General features: G+C 51.8%; 3 protein-coding genes and 1 pseudogene across 3 annotated transcripts; 1 reads left to right on the top strand and 3 right to left on the bottom strand.

The window, feature by feature from the left end:
* The first annotated feature begins 4,962 nt into the window (after positions 1-4,962).
* Positions 4,963-7,627, top strand: LOC133927244 (polyubiquitin-like; annotated as a pseudogene).
* A 1,325-nt stretch (positions 7,628-8,952) lies between these two features.
* On the bottom strand, positions 8,953-9,432 carry LOC133927780 (polyubiquitin-like). Its single transcript, XM_062374174.1, has one exon. It carries the CDS (start codon positions 9,430-9,432, stop codon positions 8,953-8,955), a length of 480 nt encoding a protein of 159 aa, XP_062230158.1.
* A 495-nt stretch (positions 9,433-9,927) lies between these two features.
* On the bottom strand, positions 9,928-10,785 carry LOC133927781 (uncharacterized mitochondrial protein AtMg00810-like). The gene has a single exon (XM_062374175.1). The coding sequence runs from the start codon at positions 10,783-10,785 to the stop codon at positions 9,928-9,930; it is 858 nt and encodes a 285-aa protein (XP_062230159.1).
* An 8,579-nt stretch (positions 10,786-19,364) lies between these two features.
* LOC133926051 (ubiquitin-like protein-NEDD8-like protein RUB3) lies at positions 19,365-20,168 on the bottom strand. The gene has a single exon (XM_062371785.1). It carries the CDS (start codon positions 20,166-20,168, stop codon positions 19,365-19,367), a length of 804 nt encoding a protein of 267 aa, XP_062227769.1.
* Positions 20,169-20,558: the final 390 nt, after the last annotated feature.

The following is a 20,558-nucleotide window of genomic DNA, read 5'->3' on the forward strand; positions in this document are numbered from 1 at the left end:
TCTCCCCTTCCTGCTGTTGGATGGCGTGGAGGTCGCACTCCAAGCCGGGGCGCGTAAATGTGCCCTGAAAGTTGACCACAAACTGGTAGCAAAGGTCATCCCAGGAGCTAATAGACCCTGGGGGTAAGTTCATAAGCCAAGAGTGGGCAGAGCCCCTCAAGGCAACATGAAAGTAATTTGCCATCACCTTTTCGCTACCTCCGGCTGCTTGAACGACCATCGTGTAGATCTGGAGGAACTCGACGGGATCGATGGACCCGTCGTACTTCTCCGGCAGCTCCGGGCGGAACTTGGAAGGCCACCGGACCCGACGGAGCTCAGCGGTGAAGGCACGGCAACCGGTGCTGTACCCCGCAGCGCGAGCAGGGGCCCTCGGTGGCGAGTGGCGGCGAGCCGGGGATTCCCGGCGATCGTGGGCCGGGAAAGAGGAAGCCTGGTCCTCTGCCCCGACCTCCTGTCGGGTTTCCCGCTGGCGCTTGAGAGTGACCCGGGCGTCCTCGTGGCCCCTCCGCTCGTCAAGGCGCAAGCGGAGGTCCCGGGCTTCGGACACGGCCAGGGGGACGGCACTCCGCCTGGAGGCCCCTCGACCCGTGCGGACGTTGCCCGTTGAGGAGCCGGCTCTGGCGGCGTCACGCTGAGGGGTGGTGCGAGGACTCCCGGCCTGCACCTGGCGGTGAGCAGTGCCAACCAAAGCGACGACATCTTGTATCCACCGGCCTTCCGGAGTGTTTGGCGTGGCCTGAACGGGTTGGTGCCTAAGGAGAGCATGCGCTGCAAGCAGCGCGCTCCCCGAGCCAGCCTCGCTGAACGCGAGTCCGCACCGAAGCGGCACCCGACGCTGTCCAGAGGTGGACCTAGCGGCCGGGGTCCCGACCTCCTGCTGGGGGTCGGAAAGTGCATCAGCAGCGGCGGTGGCGGCCCTGCTGGGCCCAGTGCCTTGATCCCCTTGGGAGGGAAAAACCGCGCGCGTGGACAGCGACTGCTGCTGGAACGCAGCAGCGACTGGGCTCTCCCGGGCGTCGGGCAGCACTCCGTCACTGGAAGTGGAGCCGGAATGCTGGAGACGGTGCCCACCAGCCATCTTTTCCTGTGGAAAAAAGCAAACGAAAAAATCCAGGGATATTCCCCCCTACCTGGCGCGCCAGCTGGCGGAGGATGAACTCCTGTCGCAGGGATCCCGAGAGACCCATTTTTAAAGATTCGGTCGGGGGGATGATCCTGAACGAGCTCGTTGGGGAAACAAATGGAAACGGAAATAAATGCAACGGCTGGTGGTGGGGGGGGGATGACCGACCTAGTGCAAAAAAGAGATAGATGCACCGGGGTTTAGACAGGTTCGGGCCGCGCGGGGGCGTAACACCCTACTCCTGTGTGTGTAATATCTTTCCTTGAAGGGAATTTTTCAAGGATGTATCTGGTTACAAGGGTGTGTTGCCTACAGAGAGCTTGAGGCTCCCGTGTTCTAGTTCACTGTCTTCTTTTTGATCAGACTTCGCCTTCGCCTGAACTTGCGCCTCTTCTATCCTACTCGTATTGCCTGCCTTTCTTTTCTCTATTGCCCGTGAACTTTTTTTTCCGTGTCTTCATGTGTTCTCCATCCTTTCCTTTTATACACACGCCGACCTCGACTTATCCTGAATGGGAAAGAGGGGGCGCGAGTGCCAAGGCGCCACGGAGAAAGGCGTCATCATTCTGTCTTGGCGAAGTGACAGGGGCGGTGAAAAAATGCGGCGCGCATCCGACCACCCGCCACTGTGGGCGTCCTTCGGTGCCATTGAGAGGGCCCACCGGGCAGCCAAAGAGACGCCCGGTGCGCCCACCCTGTCTTGTTCTTCTGTCAGGGCAAGGTGGCAGGCGGAGCTCTTCGATCCTGGCAACGTTATCCCGAGGCACCCGGATGATACGGGACGGGACCCGTGCATTTAATGGACCCACGCCCCCCTACCAAAGCATGGCAGGGTCTGACACTAGGGTGTGGGCAGCTGAGAATGTCAGGATGTCAGGATATCAGGCCGCGCGTGCCTATTAAATGCGGCATTGGACCTTTGACTGGCTGACATCCCGCCGATGGGACCCTTCGGGTCGTCGGGTGATCCTGCGTGAACCTTCGGGGAACTAAGTGCTCGGGGGCTGCCACGTGCAGCCCTGAGCACTCTCTCCCGAGCACTCCTGTAGGACCCTTCGGGGAACCGAGTCCTCGGGGGCTGCCACGTGCAGCCCCGAGCACTCTCTCCCGAGTACTTCGGTAAGACCTTCGGGGAACCGAGTCCTCGGGGTCTGCCACGTGCAGCCCCGAGCACCCTCTCCCGAGCACTTTGGTAGGACCTTCGGGGAACCGAGTCCTCGGAGGCTGCCACGTGCAGCCCCGAGCACCCTCTCCCGAGCACTTTGGTAGGACCTTCAGGGAACCGAGTCCTCGGGGGCTGCCACATGCAGCCCCGAGCACTCTCTCCCGAGCACTTGGCTGTTTGGATCATCGGGGGACTATGGTACTCGGGGGTGAGTGGGAACCCTTCGGAGCACTTTCTTCCCGCTACTTGGACTCTGCGGGTCATTGGAGAACTGGGGTGCTCGGGAACCAGAGGCTGCGGCCCCGAGCACCTTCTCCCGGAACTTAGATTCTTCTCATCCTGCAGGGGGGACCTCGCGGGATGGTGACACGTGGCGGACGGCCGGCCTGGTCTCGGGACTCAGGGACCCCTGGTTCCCGATACACCGACAGTCGTCCCTCGTGCGGGCTTCACGACGGCAGAGGCTCGGAGATACCGCTCACCCTCCAACCTTGTGCACGGCAAGGAGAAGGGCCGGCGAGATCCGGCAGCACAGCACACAGGACAGTGATCTGGATGGGTGGAGAAGAAAATGTGGAGCAGAGAGATCTGTACCCAAAAGCCTGGACGTCTCCAGGATTTAAAGGGAAATGGCTGCTCTCTTGGAGCCGTTTTCTCTCATAAAATTTCCACAATTACAGCCTCCATAACTGACCAATAACCCTCAGAGTTAAGGCATTGATCGCGATTAAAACAGCTGATTATGGCATTGATCACAATTAAAAAGGGAGAGCACAAAATGGCTTGCAATTTTGTGCTGCCACGCCACGCTACGGCCGCGCGTTGCAAGTCACAAGTCACGTGGATATTCACGCGAAAAATACGCAAATACGCGCGCGCGTGCGTGTGAATATAGCAAAGTATACCCTCTCTTTCTCATTTTCTCTATTTCAAAGAGGCCAGAGAACTCAAGTATTTAAGTTGGCCTATATCCCCTTATCTGGCAATACGAGACTAAACCTTTTTGCTTTACATTCTCATAAACGGGATTTAAATGGGCCGCATTCCAACAACCCATCCATTTGCAAGCAATAGTTAGTACTTGTGGATTTTTTTTTCTTTTGCTTTTCTTCGATTTAAAGTTCTGAGAGCTAGGTCTCAGCTGTGATTTCCACTTCGTTTTTTTCCGTACATGGCAGGTGTTATATTATATATTAATTTAATGACAATGATTACAACGTGATTTTACAAACAAATATTAAAGATTAACTAAATTATATAAACACAAACAGAGATTCTCATCTTCAAGTCTGGTGTAAATCCCGACCACCTCAGGATGTCGCCAGACCACCACGAGAGCTAAGGGGTGTGTTTGGTTGCCCGAATGTCTTCAGTCTGGTTTGTACGAGTCATGCAGGCTGAGTTGAGTTAGGTTGAGTTGATGCATGAGGGTCTGTTTGGTTGGCTGTATGTGGTGAGTCTGGCTGAGAAAAGATTGTGTTTGGTTATCCGCATGAGTATACGTTGTATTACAAAGAAATTCACTTTTTTACCAAATAATCTATGTTGGAAATATTTTTATAAATTAATACATCACAGGATAAGAATATTAGTGAATTTTTTTATGATTTTTGAAGAATTTTAATTAAATATTGACTTAGATTTTTTAGATCAAATTAATTAATATGGGTTGCTAGTGAGCTCTAGTTTGCTCACAATAACGTATAGAATTTTTGGATCACTTTTATACCACTAAATAAAATCTAAAGTTAAATAAAAAATTATTATATATAGTATTTTTTGCACCGAGCCAGCCAGCCCCGGAGCGTACGCCCGATTCCGGCGTACGCGCGGAGCCAGACTCGCTCGATGCGTTTGTACGGGCGGGTGCAGACCAGCGAACAACCAAACAAGCGCTGCGTGGATACGGTTGTACGTGCGGATGCAAGCATACGGAGAACCAACCATCCAAACACGCCCAAGGACGCCGGGGAAGGATGTGTTTTACACTTCAATTTGAACTGTCTAGATCTTTGTATTAGCAAACTACACCATCTCCTCTTCCTCCTATTATGCTTTTCTACGATCGTCTTTTTAGCAACGACAAATATAAATCTAGCGTACATTACAGTGGTGTGAGTTGAGTAGGTATATCATAGTGATGTGAGGTGAGTTGAGTGAGTGCTAGATGTAGTGTTAAATTGTATGATCGGATATTAAGGGTCTGTTTTTTTCTGATTATTTTTATTTCTACTTCTATTAAAAACTAAAACAAATATGTTTAAAGTGGTTTCTAGAAAAACCAGATGCCTGTTTCTGAAAATAATTAAAAGATACAAAGTTAAATAAGAATAGATTTTTAAAAAATAATGTGCTAAAAAGTCAAAAATTATTATAAAATTTAACAACTAAAATTTAAAATATTTTTTTAAAAAAACACAGCTTTTAAAAAACAGAAACAGAAGTCTAAACAAACCGTCTCGTACTCACGCCGTCCAATCTTAACGACCACCAACCAGGGCAGCAAACGGCGTCATCCTCCTCGATATCTCCGCGGCGGCCTCTGGCTGTTGCTTTTCCCCGGAAATTGCGCGGTGGGGACGAGCTCCACGACGCAATCACGCAACCGCCTCTCCCCGCCGGGCCCCACCCGCCTCCGCTGCCGTAGCCCCACGGGACTCTCCACCGCGCCGGTCTCCGCTCCCTCTCGCCGTGTATAAATCCCCACCCCCCTCCTCGCTTCCTCCCCCATCCATCCATCCCCTATCCAAGCCTTCGAAGAAAAATCTCCGAGCGATCGACGCGAAGAAGCCTCTCCCGATCCTCTCAAGGTATGCGAGTTATCGATCCCTCTCTGATCTGTTTATGGTTTTCCTGTTCGTGTTCGTGTTCGTCGTAAGATCTGTTGGTTAGGGTGCTATTAGGTTGTGAGGCGCGGCCTTTTTCATCTTCGCTTTCTGTAATCCGTCGTCGATTTATGGTTAGAGGTGCAGATTCGTGGCCTGCGATGAGGTGATGTGGTTTAGAACTTTAGATCCGTTCGATCGTTTCGTCGTGCTATAGGATCTGGTTGGTTTGATTTCGATTTAGGTCTAGCTTCCACACAGTTCGCCGCGCTAGGTTTTGTTGCTATTAACATGGGCGTGATCTCTGCCGATGGATTTGGGTCGATTACCTTAATTTTCGTTAGTTTGTCGATTCGATTCATCTAGGTGGTTCTGTTCATATGGATACCTGTTGATGTAGCTATCTTTATATTGATTGCTATTAAATATGTGTAGCTATCTTTAGATTGGTGATTTTTTAATGGCCGTCTAATATCCATATGCCTGACGATAGCCATTGATTGGTGCGGAGTTGGTTAAGTTCATTGTTGCGATGTCATGGCTCATGTAGATTTAAGAATGATACTGCTAATACATCTACTTTCCTCTTGATTATTGTGTCGGACTAGGTCATCTCATGTCTGTCATTTATTAGGTTAGTGATTTAATGTTTAGGTCTTCTGCTACTTTGTTGGTTGGACTTCCGCAAATTTATAGTCTATTCTGTTCAGCATAGTATGATTAGCCGTTTGTTTCAAACTTCATGAGATGTTCATTGATTCTTTCTATTCAGACCTTATCAGTTTCCACTTTGCAATATTATAATTCATTTATTTCTTGATGTCCTTATAGCATAATGTTTATGGTGGCTTACTCTTTCTTTTGTGCCTAAATGTTTGCAGATGCAGATCTTTGTTAAGACCCTCACTGGCAAGACCATCACCCTCGAGGTTGAGTCCTCAGACACCATTGACAACGTCAAAGCTAAGATCCAGGACAAGGAGGGCATCCCCCCGGACCAGCAGCGCCTCATCTTTGCTGGCAAGCAGCTCGAAGACGGCCGCACCCTCGCTGACTACAACATCCAGAAGGAGTCCACCCTCCACCTTGTGCTCAGGCTCAGGGGAGGAATGCAGATCTTCGTCAAGACTCTCACTGGCAAGACCATCACGCTTGAGGTCGAGTCCTCTGACACGATCGATAATGTGAAGGCCAAGATCCAGGACAAGGAGGGCATCCCTCCGGACCAGCAGCGTCTCATCTTCGCCGGCAAGCAGCTGGAGGATGGCCGCACCCTTGCTGACTACAACATCCAGAAGGAGTCGACCCTCCACCTTGTGCTTAGGCTCAGGGGTGGTATGCAGATCTTTGTCAAGACCCTCACTGGCAAGACCATCACGCTTGAGGTTGAGTCCTCTGACACGATCGATAATGTGAAGGCCAAGATCCAGGACAAGGAGGGCATCCCCCCGGACCAGCAGCGTCTCATCTTCGCTGGAAAGCAGCTGGAGGATGGCCGCACCCTCGCTGACTACAACATCCAGAAGGAGTCGACCCTCCACCTGGTGCTCAGGCTCAGGGGAGGCATGCAGATCTTCGTCAAGACCCTCACCGGCAAGACCATCACCCTGGAGGTTGAGTCTTCGGACACGATCGACAATGTGAAGGCCAAGATCCAGGACAAGGAGGGCATTCCCCCAGACCAGCAGCGTCTCATCTTCGCTGGCAAGCAGCTTGAGGATGGCCGCACCCTTGCTGACTACAACATCCAGAAGGAATCCACCCTTCACCTGGTGCTCCGCCTGCGTGGTGGTATGCAGATCTTTGTCAAGACCCTCACCGGCAAGACCATCACCCTGGAGGTTGAGTCTTCGGACACTATCGACAATGTGAAGGCCAAGATCCAAGACAAGGAGGGCATTCCCCCGGACCAGCAGCGTCTCATCTTCGCCGGCAAGCAGCTGGAGGATGGCCGCACCCTGGCAGACTACAACATCCAGAAGGAATCCACCCTTCACCTGGTGCTCCGCCTGCGTGGTGGTATGCAGATCTTCGTAAAGACCCTTACCGGTAAGACCATCACACTGGAGGTCGAGTCTTCTGACACCATCGACAATGTGAAGGCGAAGATCCAGGACAAGGAGGGCATCCCCCCAGACCAGCAGCGTCTTATCTTTGCCGGCAAGCAGCTGGAGGATGGCCGCACCCTGGCAGACTACAACATCCAGAAGGAATCCACTCTCCACCTGGTGCTTCGTCTCCGTGGTGGCCAGTAAGTCTGGGCCGTGGAGCAGCTGTCGTCCCTGGGTTCACAAGTCTGGTGTTTCCCGTGTCTACCATGGTGTTGTCAGTGTGTCTGGTTCGTGTCCTTTGTCTGTCCGATGTGAGTCCTATGTTTCAGAGGTTGTGTTCGTGAACATTTGCTGCGGTGCAGCGGTTGAAACTATGTTGAATAAGTGAACCCTGACCTTTTGTGGGTATCATGTTTCCTTATGGTTTATGGATATATCGCCCGTAAGTGGTATGCTCTTATATCTTCTGTGGAAGCCTACTCTGTATGCAGTTCTGCTACCGTTGCGGCACCCTTAAGCACTCATTTGTTGGTTTCGGTCATCGGTTTATGTTGATAGCTGTGATTTTGGTAAGACTGAAATGGTGTTCAGATGGTTCTTGATTGATTGTGATAAGAATGTACACCTTTGATTGTATGCATTTTTTTTCTTTATGGTTTCTGGTATATCGTTCTAAGTATGCTCTTACTTCTTGGATGGTAGTTCTTTTCTGTTCTATCTTGCAGTTTCTGCTCCTGTTGTGATGCTCGAATTAAGCCGAGTAGGCTAATCAATTCGATTTCGGCCAGCTTTGGTTAATGTTGATTGCCGTGATTTTGGTAGGACAGAATTGGTGTTCGGATGGTTTGAGATTGATATTTTAAATCAATGAATAGATTTGTGTAGGTTTGATCAATTTGAACTTCGCAGATGTCTATACATTAGTGCTATAGAAGGGGTTATCTTTGCAGCCTTCTGTTCAGGTGATGCAGAACTGGTTATGATCCATTGCCCTTGCAAACTGGATCGACTTTACTGAAAGTTGATGCATATATTTGGCTTTTTGGGAGACCAAATTCAGTAAAGTTCTAAACATACTATTTCATTGAACTTGAAACTGTTGTTTATAATTTTCCTATGGCTGCTCACAACAATTTAGAATATGTACATTTTCTCTTTGATTGTTTAGTAGCTCAGATTATTTGGAGAGAGAGCTCTTCTTTCAAAGACAAGTAGATTGGTTGCAGTTATGAATCCATTACTAAATTCTGGATCAGCGATACTAAGCGTGCTTGTGCTGCAACTCTGCGGACAATTCTGAAATGTAGAACTGGCATTGTTTTTCGGTACACAAGGTTGGGCCAATATGAAGCAGGTGTGGCGCATAGTATTACAGATGCACAGAAATCAGAAATTAGCATCCAAATTACAAGGATTCCACATCGACAAGAATGGAGCAGTGGATTGCTTACTGACAAACACTTTGACAGCGCCTCCAGTCTCTGTTATTCAAATCTAGATTATCAGTTTGTGAAGAGGATTGCAAAATTTCATTTTGATCTTCTTTCGATATCATAGAACTGGCTAGGACAATTTAGACAACCATGAATTGTCCTGGGACAATTCATATGCCTAGATGGGCTGACGACTTAACCGAAACAAAACGAAACGAAAGGGCGGCCGGCCACCATAAACCCCCCGGAAGCATTTCCTCTGACGTAACGTTAGAGAGCAGTGGTCACTGCATGTGGGCCCAGGCGTGTGGACCCCATACGTCAGAGGATCTCGTCGCAAACCCCCCACGGTCTAAACCATTTGGGCGCAGACCTCCATCCCGTACTCCGGCGGGTCGTACTCCGAGAGCGTCTTGCCGTCCTCCATCTCCTCCCTGTCGAAGAACAGGGCCGTCCTGGCCGCTCGCAGCAAGCCGCCGGTGCGCTCCTGCAGGAGCTCCTTCAGGCGCGCCACGGTGTCGGAGGCGCGGAGGTCGATCTCGATGAGGCGCCATACCGCCAGCGAGTCGACGATGACTCGGACGCTGGCGGAGGAGGCGGCGGGGTAGGGGGTCTCGTCGTGGAGGAGGAGGACGCGTGAGCCCTGGAGGATGGAGTAGTACGTGGCGTCGCGGCCGTCGTCGAGCTCGCGGCCGTCGAAGAAGAGCCGCTGCGATGCCACGGGGATGCCCTCGCGCCTGCAGACCGCCTCCTTCATCTCCCGCACCGTCGCGAAGTACCACACCTCGACCGTGAACTGCAACCCCCCTGGCGTCTCGAAAGTCACGTCCATCGGCCACGCGAGCGTTTCTCCTTTTCCTTTTCAGGCACACTGTGATCACATAGATTGCTTAGCTTTAAATAGTCTTAGTCCTCAGGTATACAACATGGAAACCAAGACTCCTACCAAAACAAAAGAATTCATCTCGATATCCTACCAAAGTAACTAGCTTATATTTCCTAAACAACTGTTAATCCAGAAAGGCAACTCCTGGACGTGTGACTCTGTACATGCACATAACATGGATATCAGATATTCATGTCTCCATACTCCATCTCAGCTTACCTAAAACAAAGATTAATTTCCTACGTTATTCTTGATAGATGATGTAAATTGTGATAATCATCAATCGTAGAAAGCGAGTACATAAATATAGACGGCAAGCCAAACAGATCAGTGCTAAATGAGGCTATGCATGCGGCAACAATGCCATGCAAAGATACTAGGCTAACAACGTGATTACAGGGATTGATATGTCTAACACCCCCCGTAGTCTCATCGTCGTCCTCAGCCACGAATATTGAGACTGGAACGAAACTCAGTGAAGACAGAAGTCGGCAGCCCCTTGGTGAAGATATCGGCGTACTGAGACGAAGTAGGCACGTGGAGAACTCGAACAGCTCCAGTAGCAACTTTGTCTCGAACAAAGTGAAGATCAATCTCAATATGCTTGGTGCGCTGATGCTGAACTGGGTTTGTCGACAAATAAGCAGCGCTCAAGTTGTCGCAGTAGACAACAGACGCCTGGCGAACAGGACAGTGAAGCTCAAGAAGAAGTTGGCGCAACCAGGTCACCTCAGCAACAACATTAGCAACCGCCCTGTATTCTGCCTCGGTACTGGAACGAGAGACTGTCGGCTGACGCTTGGAAGACCAAGAAATCAAATTATCACCCAGGAAAACAGCATACCCGGACGTGGAGCGCCGTGTGTCAGGACAGCCCGCCCAGTCAGCATCAGAATAAGCTGTCAAGGAGGACACAGTGGAGGAGTACAGCTGCAAGCCAAAGTCTAGAGTACTGTGGATATAGCGCAGGATCCGCTTCACCAAAGCGAGATGAGGCTCGCGGGGGTCATGCATATAGAGGCATACTTGCTGAACGGCATATGCAATGTCGGGTCGGGTGAAAGTGAGATACTGCAGGGCGCCAGCAAGGGCGCAGTAATCGGTCGCATCAGGCACGGGGACGCCATCACTAGAAACCTTGGCAGAAGTGTCAATAGGGGTAGAACAGGGCTTGCAATCGGACATACCAGCTCGCTCCAGAATATCCAGCATATACTGCCGCTGAGAGAGAAACAGCCCACCATTACGCCTGGTGACAGACACGCCAAGGAAGCGGTGAAGAGGGCCGAGGTCCTTCATCGAGAACTCCTGAGTTAGGGCTGCAATGATGCGTCGGAGAAGAGCATCGGACGAGGCAGTGAGGACAATGTCATCAACATATAGAAGTAAGTATGCCAAGTCAGAGCCATGACGGTAAATGAAGAGCGATGTGTCAGATCGAGCACCAACAAATCCCAGGGACAAGATGTGAGAAGCAAACCGACTGTACTAGGCACACGGTGCTTGCTTCAAACCATACAGGGACTTCCGAAGATGGCAGACGTGATCAACACGAGGGGGATCCACAAATCCAGATGGCTGCTCACAATATACAGTCTCCTGCAAAGTGCCGTGGAGGAAGGCGTTCTTCACATCCAACTGATGGACAGGCCACTGATGGGACAAAGCAACACTGAGGACGGTGCGAACAGTGACAGGCTTAACAACCGGACTGAAAGTCTCATCATAGTCAATACCAGGACGCTGAGTGAAGCCACGAACCACCCACCAAGCTTTGTATCTGTCAAGAGACCCATCTGCAGCAAACTTATGACGATAGACCCATTTGCCAGTGACCACATTAGCCCCAGCTGGATGGGGCACAAGATCCCAAGTATGATTCTGCTGCAGGGCAATAAACTCTTCAATCATGGCCCCACGCCAATTAGGGTCGGCAAGAGCACCACGGTATGTCTTGGGAATGAGAGATAGAGATGTGGCCTGAAGGTTGAGCCGCTGCACTGGAAGGCGAAAACCCCGCTTGCCTCTGGTGACCATAACATGGTCATTGACGGGGGGCTGCACAGGAACTGCCCGCGATGGTGGTGAAGAGCCGGGGCCGGCTGCAAGCGCCGGTGTCCCGTTGGCAGCAGCCGAGGGTGGAGAACCACTCGGGGCAGCGGGAGTGGAGGGTGACGCGGTAGCCGAGGGGGTTGCAGACCCGGCAGACCCCAGCGGTATGGCCGGAGAAGAGGCAGCAGCGGTAGCCAAGGTGCCGGCGTGCACATCCGGGTACGCGCCGAGTGCTGGTGCCGGCTCGGTGACACTGGCAGCAACCTGGGATGCAACGGATCCACCAGGGGCAGCGTCAGCGGCCAGTAGAAGCCGACGACCGATGGCTGCACAGAAAAACCTTCATCTGCCAAAAAATCATAAGTGGTAGGTGGCAACGGGGCCTCCAGGTTAGCAAACGGAAACACGGACTCATCGAACACCACATGGCGAGAAATAATAATCCTGTTAGAGGACAAGTCCAGACACCGGTAGCCTTTGTGTTCCGAGGGATAGCCAAGAAAAATGCACATGGCGGAGCGGGACGAAAGTTTGTTAATGGCTGTGGCAGATAGGTTGGGATAGCAAAGACAGCCAAAGACACGTAGATGAGAGTAGGAAGGGTGAGCACCATGAAGAGCGAATTAAAGCGTGGCGAGGTTCAGGGTTTTGGTGGGGTGAAGATTATGAAGGTGAGTAGCTGTGTGCAGGGCTTCCACCCAATAGGATGGAGGCAGGCTAGCTTGGAACATGAGGCTACGGATGATGTTGTTGGTGGTGCGGATGATGCGTTCGGCTTTTCCGTTTTGCAGGGATGTGTGGGGGCATGACATGCGAAGAACAACACCATGGGTGAGGAAAAAAGAGCGAGTGGAGGAGTTGTCAAATTCCCGTCTGTTGTCACATTGCACACTTTTGATGGTGGTGGAAAACTGAGTGCTGACATAAGCAAAGAAGTGGGCAAGGGTGGCAAAAGTGTCAGATTTAAGACGAAGCGGAAAGGTCCACAAAAAATGAGAACAGTCATCGAGAATAACCAAATAGTATTTGTAGCCAGACACGCTGACGACGGGAGATGTCCATAAATCGCAGTGAACTAAATCAAAGTTCCGAACAGCGCGGGAACTGGAAAGGGAAAAAGGTAAACGACAGTGACGACCGAGTTGACAGGCATGGAAGATGGACTCGGCGTCACGTTTATTACACTCGATAGCGGCACTGGAAATGAGTTTGGTTAACGCCGGCGAGCCAAGATGACCGAGACGACGATGCCAAAGAGAGGTGGATGCAGCGAGGAGAGCCTGGGGACTGAGGAGGCCGGGCAGCAGGGGGTTGAGATCACCGGTACTATTGCATCTGGCGATCATGCTCCGAGTGTGCAGATCCTTCACAGAAAGGCCAAAAGGGTCAAATTCAACTGAACAAAGATTGTCAGTGGTAAAGCGACGAACGGATATTAGATTTTTAATAATATGAGGAGAGACGAGTACATTCTGAAGGGACAAAGGACGTTCAAAAGAGAGAGTGGTGGAACCAGTAGCGGTAACAGGTAACAAGGAACCGTTACCGACAACAATATGAGAGGGAGTGGAACGGGATGGTGGGTGGGAAACAGAGAGAGTACCGGTGTCGGACGCCATGTGGCTGCTCGCGCCAGAGTCCATGTACCATTCACCTGAGGACGGAGGCGTCAGCTGCATGGTGCTGAAGGCGTTGGCGAGGTCGGCTTGATCCCAATAGCCAGCGCTGGACATGGGAGTCCACGACGCTGGCTGCCCGGGGTAGACGATGCCGGTTGATGGTGGCGACGGCGCGGTGACGTACGGGGCAGGCGTGCCGTGGCCTGCAGCGGGTGTTGCTGGAGACAGCGGAAGGCCGGGTGGAACGCCGGCGTGGAGCGCTGCAGGCACGGGCAGGGGCGCTAGAGGAGGATGCCAACCCGGAGCGCCAGGGCGCACGGCCGGGAACGGAGCCGGCGGGCGCGCGTGGGGCCAGACCTGGACGGTGCCGGACCAGGGGTTCGCGGGCGGGCCAGAGTAGCGAGGACCACCAGAGCCACGTCCGCGGCCGCGGCCTCGGCCCTTGTTGTAGCCGTGACCGTTGTTGGTGCCGGTGCTGGGGACATGCTGGGGAGGGCCACCGGGTGCGCCACTGCCGGTGGGGGGGCGCGAGCCCGACAGTGCCTGCGAGGTGCCGGCGACGAAGGCAGCGACGGGACGATGCTTGGCCTGCTGCGTGATCTCCTCAAGGTGCAGGTCAGCACGAACATCAACAAACAAAGGCAATGGTTTTTGTCGTGCGATGAGCGAGGCCAGATGGGAGTACTTCTCATTGAGGCCACGAAGAACATTGAGGACAAGTGTTCGATCGTGGACGGGCTCGCCAAGATCGCCAAGCGCATCAGCCATGCTCTTCATCTTCCGAAGGTAGTCGGTCATGGAGAGGTCACCTTGTGCGAAGTTACGAAGTTCGGCGTCTAGGAGGAGGGCACGAGTCTCCCGGTTGCCGACGAATTGTTCCTCAAGGCCGAGCCATACGCGGCGGGCGGAAGGCGCAGTGACAATCTCCGAGAGCTCAGGGGAGATCATGTTGTGGAGCCACCCAAGGACCGTGCACTCCATGCGCGCCCATGCCGGGATCGTGGGGAAGGCCTCATCGAAGAGCACGTGATCCGAGAGGGCGTATTTGCCGACGGCGAGCAGGAAGAGGTGGCGCCACTTGGTGTAGTTGGGAGTGCTGAGGTCGAGGACGACCAGGACGAGCGCTCGGATATTGAGGACGCCAACCGCGTGGGAGTGAAGGTCGGCGATGGCGGCGGCCTCCACGCGGGCCGCCTCCTCGAGACGAGCGGTCTCGCGAGCACGAGTATCGGCCTCCTGGCGAGCACGCTCATCGGCCTCGGATTTGGCGCGTGCGGCGCGGTCGGCTTCGGCGGCGGCGAGGGCATCCGCCTCGGCCTTGGCGCGGGCAGCACGCTCAGCCTCGGCTTCGCGGAGGCGAAGGAGCTCAGCGCGCTCATCCGCGTCGAGCGCCATGGAGAAGGAAGGGAGACGCCAGACTGGGGTAGCCGGCGGCGAGGTTTAGAGTAGGTCGCAGGATGCGGCGGCTGATACCATGATAGATGATGTAAATTGTGATAATCATCAATCGTAGAAAGCGAGTACATAAATATAGACGGCAAGCCAAACAGATCAGCGCTAAATGAGGCTATGCATGCGGCAACAATGCCATGCAAAGATACTAGGCTAACAACGTGATTACAGGGATTGATATGTCTAACAATTCACGTGTCGCATGCACTCTGGGCGTGATGAAGAAGAGGAAGTCTTGACGCGCGACGGTGTGGGATTTTTTTTATATATTTCCTAAAACCTCTTGGATGGAAGTTCTTTTCTGTTCGATCTTGCAGTCTCTGCTTCTGCTGTGATGCTCGAATCAAGCCTGAGTAGGTTAATCAATTCTGCTGCTTCCTCCAGGGCGTCGTCGATTTCGGCCAGCTTTGGTTAATGTTGATTGCCATGATTTTGGTAGGACAGAATTGGTGTTCGGATGGTTTGAGGTTGATATTTCAAATCACTGAATAGATTTGTGTAGCTTTGTTCGATTTGAACTCCGCAGCTGATCATGACGCACGATCCGGCTGATCATGGCAAGTCCATCTCGGCCTCAACAGCCACTTATCTCTGTCGTCGTATAATAAATAGTAAAAACGAAGACACTTTAGCTTGACCGGCAGCACAATCTCTCAGTGTTTGTAGTGTGTCCGCGTGTGTTCATGGAGTTTGATTCTAACAGGTATCACTGATCTATAATTTTTATTTAACAGTGGATTCATAACTGCAACCAATCTACATGTCTAGGAAAGAAGAGTTCTCCCTTCAAATAATCTGAGCTAGTAAACAATCAAAGAGAAGATGAACAGATTCTTTTCCATTACAGAAATTATAAGATTCAGGTGTAATGATGTTTGTTCTAAATTGTTGTGTGAGCAGCCATAGGAAAATTATAAACAGCAACGTCTGGAGCGTGCCGAGTCCCAAGCTAGCTACAGACCCGCTACAAACAAACAAACTAATAGACTTAGCCACGCACTTGACCCAAACTAACTAACAGGAAATAAACCAGCACACAAGATTGATTCTGACAATTCTCCTCGTAAGTCTTGTTGTGCTGGCTGGATCACTTGATTTCAACAAGGCCAATTTTGTTGCATAGCTTCTAAAACTTGGCATCATAGAGTGGCTTCGTAAGAATGTCACCCAGGTGCTCTTCATATGAACTTCTCTTCATTTGGCCCTATTATGCACACTTCCGGATATGATGAAGCGTTGTATCTATATGCTTGCTCTGGTGATGATGCACTGGGCTTTTGATCAGTGGGTCTTTGGTGTGCTCGCCTCTGAATGCAGCATTTTTCCAGCACTCGAGCCTAGAAGCGCTTGATGGGCGTCAGCGCTCGATCCTTGGACGGAAGTAGCTCTAGCCACATGAAGCGATTGTGGTCATCGACGAGAAGTAGGAAGAAGCTTTCTCCTCTTGGGGTTGCTAGAGAGCTTGGCCCATACAGGTCCCCATGCACCAATTCGAGAACACATTTGACGTGGTAGTTGGCATGCTCCGGGAACGGCGTTTGATGATGCTTGCCGGTGATGCACCATTCACAAATTTGGTCCACTTGCTTGCCCGCCGGTAGTACATGCACCATGACTTCTCGCGCCAGCTTCGCAGCGCCAGGAGGTTGAGGTGGTTGAATCTTATGTGCCACTACCAGGTGCTATTCTTGTCGTGCGTCGATATACACACCGGTTGTGTAATGTTGTGGTCGAGCACATATAGCCGATTAGAGGAGCACATGATCTTCGCTAGCTGACGATGCTCGAGATCGCGAATCCTCATCACCCCACCATCGATGAGCACCTAGAAGCTAACTTCGTCAAGCTGCCTCACACTGACGATATTGGTGGTGAGCTTGGAGATGAAGTAGAACCCCAAGAAGGCATGATGCTTCCCGTTCTTGTAGGTGAACAACACCATCTCACACCCTTTGATCTGCATGACAGAGCCATTACCCAACTTGAAAGTGTTGCAGATCCCGTCATCCAAGTCAGAGAAGGCCACCCCAGACCTTGTCATATGGTTGGACTCGGTGAGGACCCATTGTTTTTGGACGTGGACCTCGGACGATCACCTTTTCTTCACTTATCTGGATGGAGTCACGTAGCATCGTTGGGGAAGAATTGGAGCATGGCGGCGATGGTGGAGTGTTGGTTCATGGTGGAGGTGGAGTAGATGAGGATTCGAAACTTGCCCTCATCATTAGCAAAGAGGGCTCATCATCCTGGGCCGTTTTGGCCAGCTCATGCAGTCTTTGGCCTAATGCCCGAATTTAGCATAGTTTTGGCACTGGTCCTTGGGCAGATCCCGGCCACCACTTGGGCCAGATGCATTAGCGTTGCCATTGTGAGGAACGGTGATGTTCTAAGAGGGGGGAGGGGTGAATTAGGACACTTAGAAATTATTTGGCTTCAAAAACGTCACAAGATATACCTTTATCAATTTCTATCTAAATGTGCTCTAGATTTATCTAGTTTGTCTGCTCTACCGTTCAATAGGATTGCAATATACTCTAGCAAAGTAAATTGCAAGTATGTAAATGCGGAAACGTAAATAAGGTAGAGAGACAAACTCGGTATAAGGAATTTTTCTATCTTGGTATCGATAGTATGAATGTCACCCCTAATCCACGTTGGAGCTTCACAAACGATATGCTACCAGTCGCCAAATCTCTTTCGGTCATGGCTCTTGAGCTACCAAGTCACCAAGACAAGATCTCAAGCACGATGAGCCACCAAACCATCAAGGCAGGGTCTCACCGCTAGCCTCTCTTCTGGTCACTTGCCGTCGTGATCAATTCGAAGCTTGAGCCACCAAGGCACGGGTCTCCACATCCACATACACGTGTCTTGCTGCTACTCCACACCAAGTCGAAGGGTTAACAAGCTTGAGCCACTAAGACCCAAGATGCCAGTGAGTCACCAAGACTCTAAGGTACCAACGTACCACTCGGTATAAGCTAGGATCACTCCTTGATCCTTTCTTCAAGCTTCAGCACATATCTACAACTTACTCTAGGTCTATAAGCATTAAATACTCTCTAATCTTGTGCTTAATCGCCTTGAATGATCACTTAAAGTACTTTGGTGGATTAGATATCTTCTCAAATGTGTATGAGCTTCATCTAGACTCCAGCAGCATGCCACACGTCAAATGACTGAGTAGAGGAATATTTATAGCCTCAAACCCACCAACTAGCCGTTTTCCCAATAACTTAGAAAAGCTATTAGCACTGGATGATCCGATGAGAACAGTAGTACTAACATCGGATCATTCAGTGAGTATAAACTCAGAAACTAGCCATTAAAATTCCACTTAAAGCCTCTATGGATATCGGACATTCTGATGTGCCTTTAAATCCATCACCGAACCTTCCGGTGAGTTATCTTGAGCCAGATCGCATCACTTCTTCTCTATGTAAAATGCTCTGGTGCATTCATTTCTATGATAACTAGACTATCCGGTGAGTTGATCTGCATTCTTCAGCACTTGTAGTCGCCTCTGCAAAAAATGCTTCGGTGCCATACTTCGGTGTGCACAAACCAAGCACCGGACATTCCGGTGGGTTGATCTTCAGTCTTATGTATTCGCATTCTTCTCTGTAAGAAATGCTTCGGTGTTACCATGTGTAGATCACCAAACTATCCGGTGAGGTCATCAGCCTTCTCACCATTTGTCAGAAATACTCAGGTAAGTTCAACACACAGAGCACTGGACTATCTGATGAGGCTATCAGCCTTTATGCACAATGCTTCGGTGAGTGCAAACTCTTCTGCACCGGAATATTCGGTGAGATCAATTCTCTTATGACTTCTCCAACTCAATCAAACTTTATCCAATTACGGTGGCTTCTTGAATTATTGCATCTCAGTGTAGTTTGTTCGGGTGAGCGCGGGGTAGACCACTGAGCCTGACACCTCCTTGACAACGTGGTCACAACCACCATTGTCATGGTACCATGGTCACTGTGGAAGGGGTGTCGATGATCGACGATAGCCTTGCCGCATATGAGTCCTCGAATGTGCGCTCGTAGGAGCCCACGATGACATGGAGCAGTGGATTGCTTACTATGGCCAGGAGGCTCAAGGATGTGAAGGCTGAAGATAAATTCTATGCAGCAATGTTGCATACGTCTTCTCATCAACACCATCTGATGATCATCACTTGTCTTCAACGTGAATCTTAAAATAGTGAATCTCAACTGAATAGAAAATTATCTTGTATGTTTATTACTTAAAATATATTATTAACATTGGGTGGATCTCATCGTCACTTTAAGATCCACATCGAGGATAAGTAACACCCATCCGGGTGGTGCTGCACGAGGAGTCATATAATTTATTTCCGTGAAAGCTGTCCTTTGTGAAGTGAAAGGTCTTGATAGCGCCTCTAGTCTCTGTTATTCAACTTTAGATTACCTGTTTTTTCTTTCGACGAGCTTTAGATTACCTATTAGCGAAGAGGATTGCAGAATGTCATTTTCCTTTTCTTTCGATGCCATAGAACTGGCTAGGACAATCTAGACAACCATGAGTTGATGCTTGCTTATACCCTGCATTGCTTTATTTTCCGAGGCTACATAATGCTAGAATAGTACTGGTTCATCACTGTCATCCATCCATGGCCAGATGCCCAGATGGCCTGACGATTTAACAGAAACAAAACGAAAAGGCAGGCCACCATGCAACACCCACAGCCATAAACCCCACGGCCTAAACCTCTTCTCCATCTCATCACGCGCCGCCGGTGACGCTGCCGTTGAAGATCTCGATGGTGTCGCCGTTCTTGACCTCGTGCCACCGCAGCGTGCGCTCCTCCTCCATCACGTTCTGCTTGTACACCAAGAAGTAGCCGTACCCGCCTCCGCCGTCGCGCTCGGGAAGGCGGAGGTGCGGCGCCACCCGTTCCACCTCCCGCCGGAGGTCCCGGACGGCGTCCATTGCGCCCACCTCCAGCGCCACCACCTTCGCGCCCCACTTCACCTTCACCGCCATCCTCTGCTGCTGGTTGTTCCTGGCCCCGACCGAGTTGCCGCCCCCCGCGGGGGGCTGGCGCACCACGACGCTGACCTCCATCCCGTCCACCGGCGGGTCGTACTCCGAGAGCGTCTTGCCGTCCTCCATCTCCGCCTTGTCGAAGAACACGGCCGTCCTGGCCTCTGGCAGCGCGCCGTCGGTGCGGTCCTGCAGGAGCTCCTTGAGGCGCGCCACGGTGTCGGAGGCGCGGAGGTCGAGCGCGACGCTGCGCCCTAGCGCCGGCGCGGAGACGATGACTCGGACGTCGGCGGGGCCGGTGGCGGGGACTGGGGAGGGGTTGTCGTCGGGGAGGAGGAGGAGGACGCGGGAGCCCTGGAGTATAGAGTAGTGCGCGGTGTCGCGGGCGTCGTCGAGCTCGCGGCCGTCGTAGAAGAGCCGCTGCGACGCCACGGGGATGCCCTCGCGCCTGTGGACCGCCTCCTTCATCTCCCGCACCGTGGCGAAGTACCACACCTCGACCACGAACCGCCGCCCCCGCGGCGTCTCGAACGTCACGTCCATTGGCGCCCACTCGGCGACGCGACCGTCACGTCCCGGCTCTTATTCACTCGTCGCATGCACTCTGGGCGCGATGCAGAAGAGGAAGCTCTTGACGCGCGACGGGGTGGCGCTGAGCTGTGAGTTCACTCGCGCATTGATCGATCGGTATCTCGCGCTTGATTGCTTGCTTGCTGCCTGAGTTTGCATGCACGGGCGCGCAACGAATCGCCCGCCGATCCAGCAGGCCTCGCTGCGTGGGCGAGGCGAGGGAGCGCCGTCAAACTGCGCGGGCGCTGCGCGGCCGGCGTCCAAAGCGGGCACGCCGAAGAACCGCTCTCGGCCTAACTTAGATTTTACTCGGGCCACGAGATCCGTGTTTCTTTCTTATTGGGCATCCGCGACGATGGAAAT

This window comes from Phragmites australis, chromosome 8 (genome assembly GCF_958298935.1).
Source record: "Phragmites australis chromosome 8, lpPhrAust1.1, whole genome shotgun sequence".
In the NCBI taxonomy this organism is placed as follows: Eukaryota; Viridiplantae; Streptophyta; class Magnoliopsida; order Poales; family Poaceae; genus Phragmites; species Phragmites australis.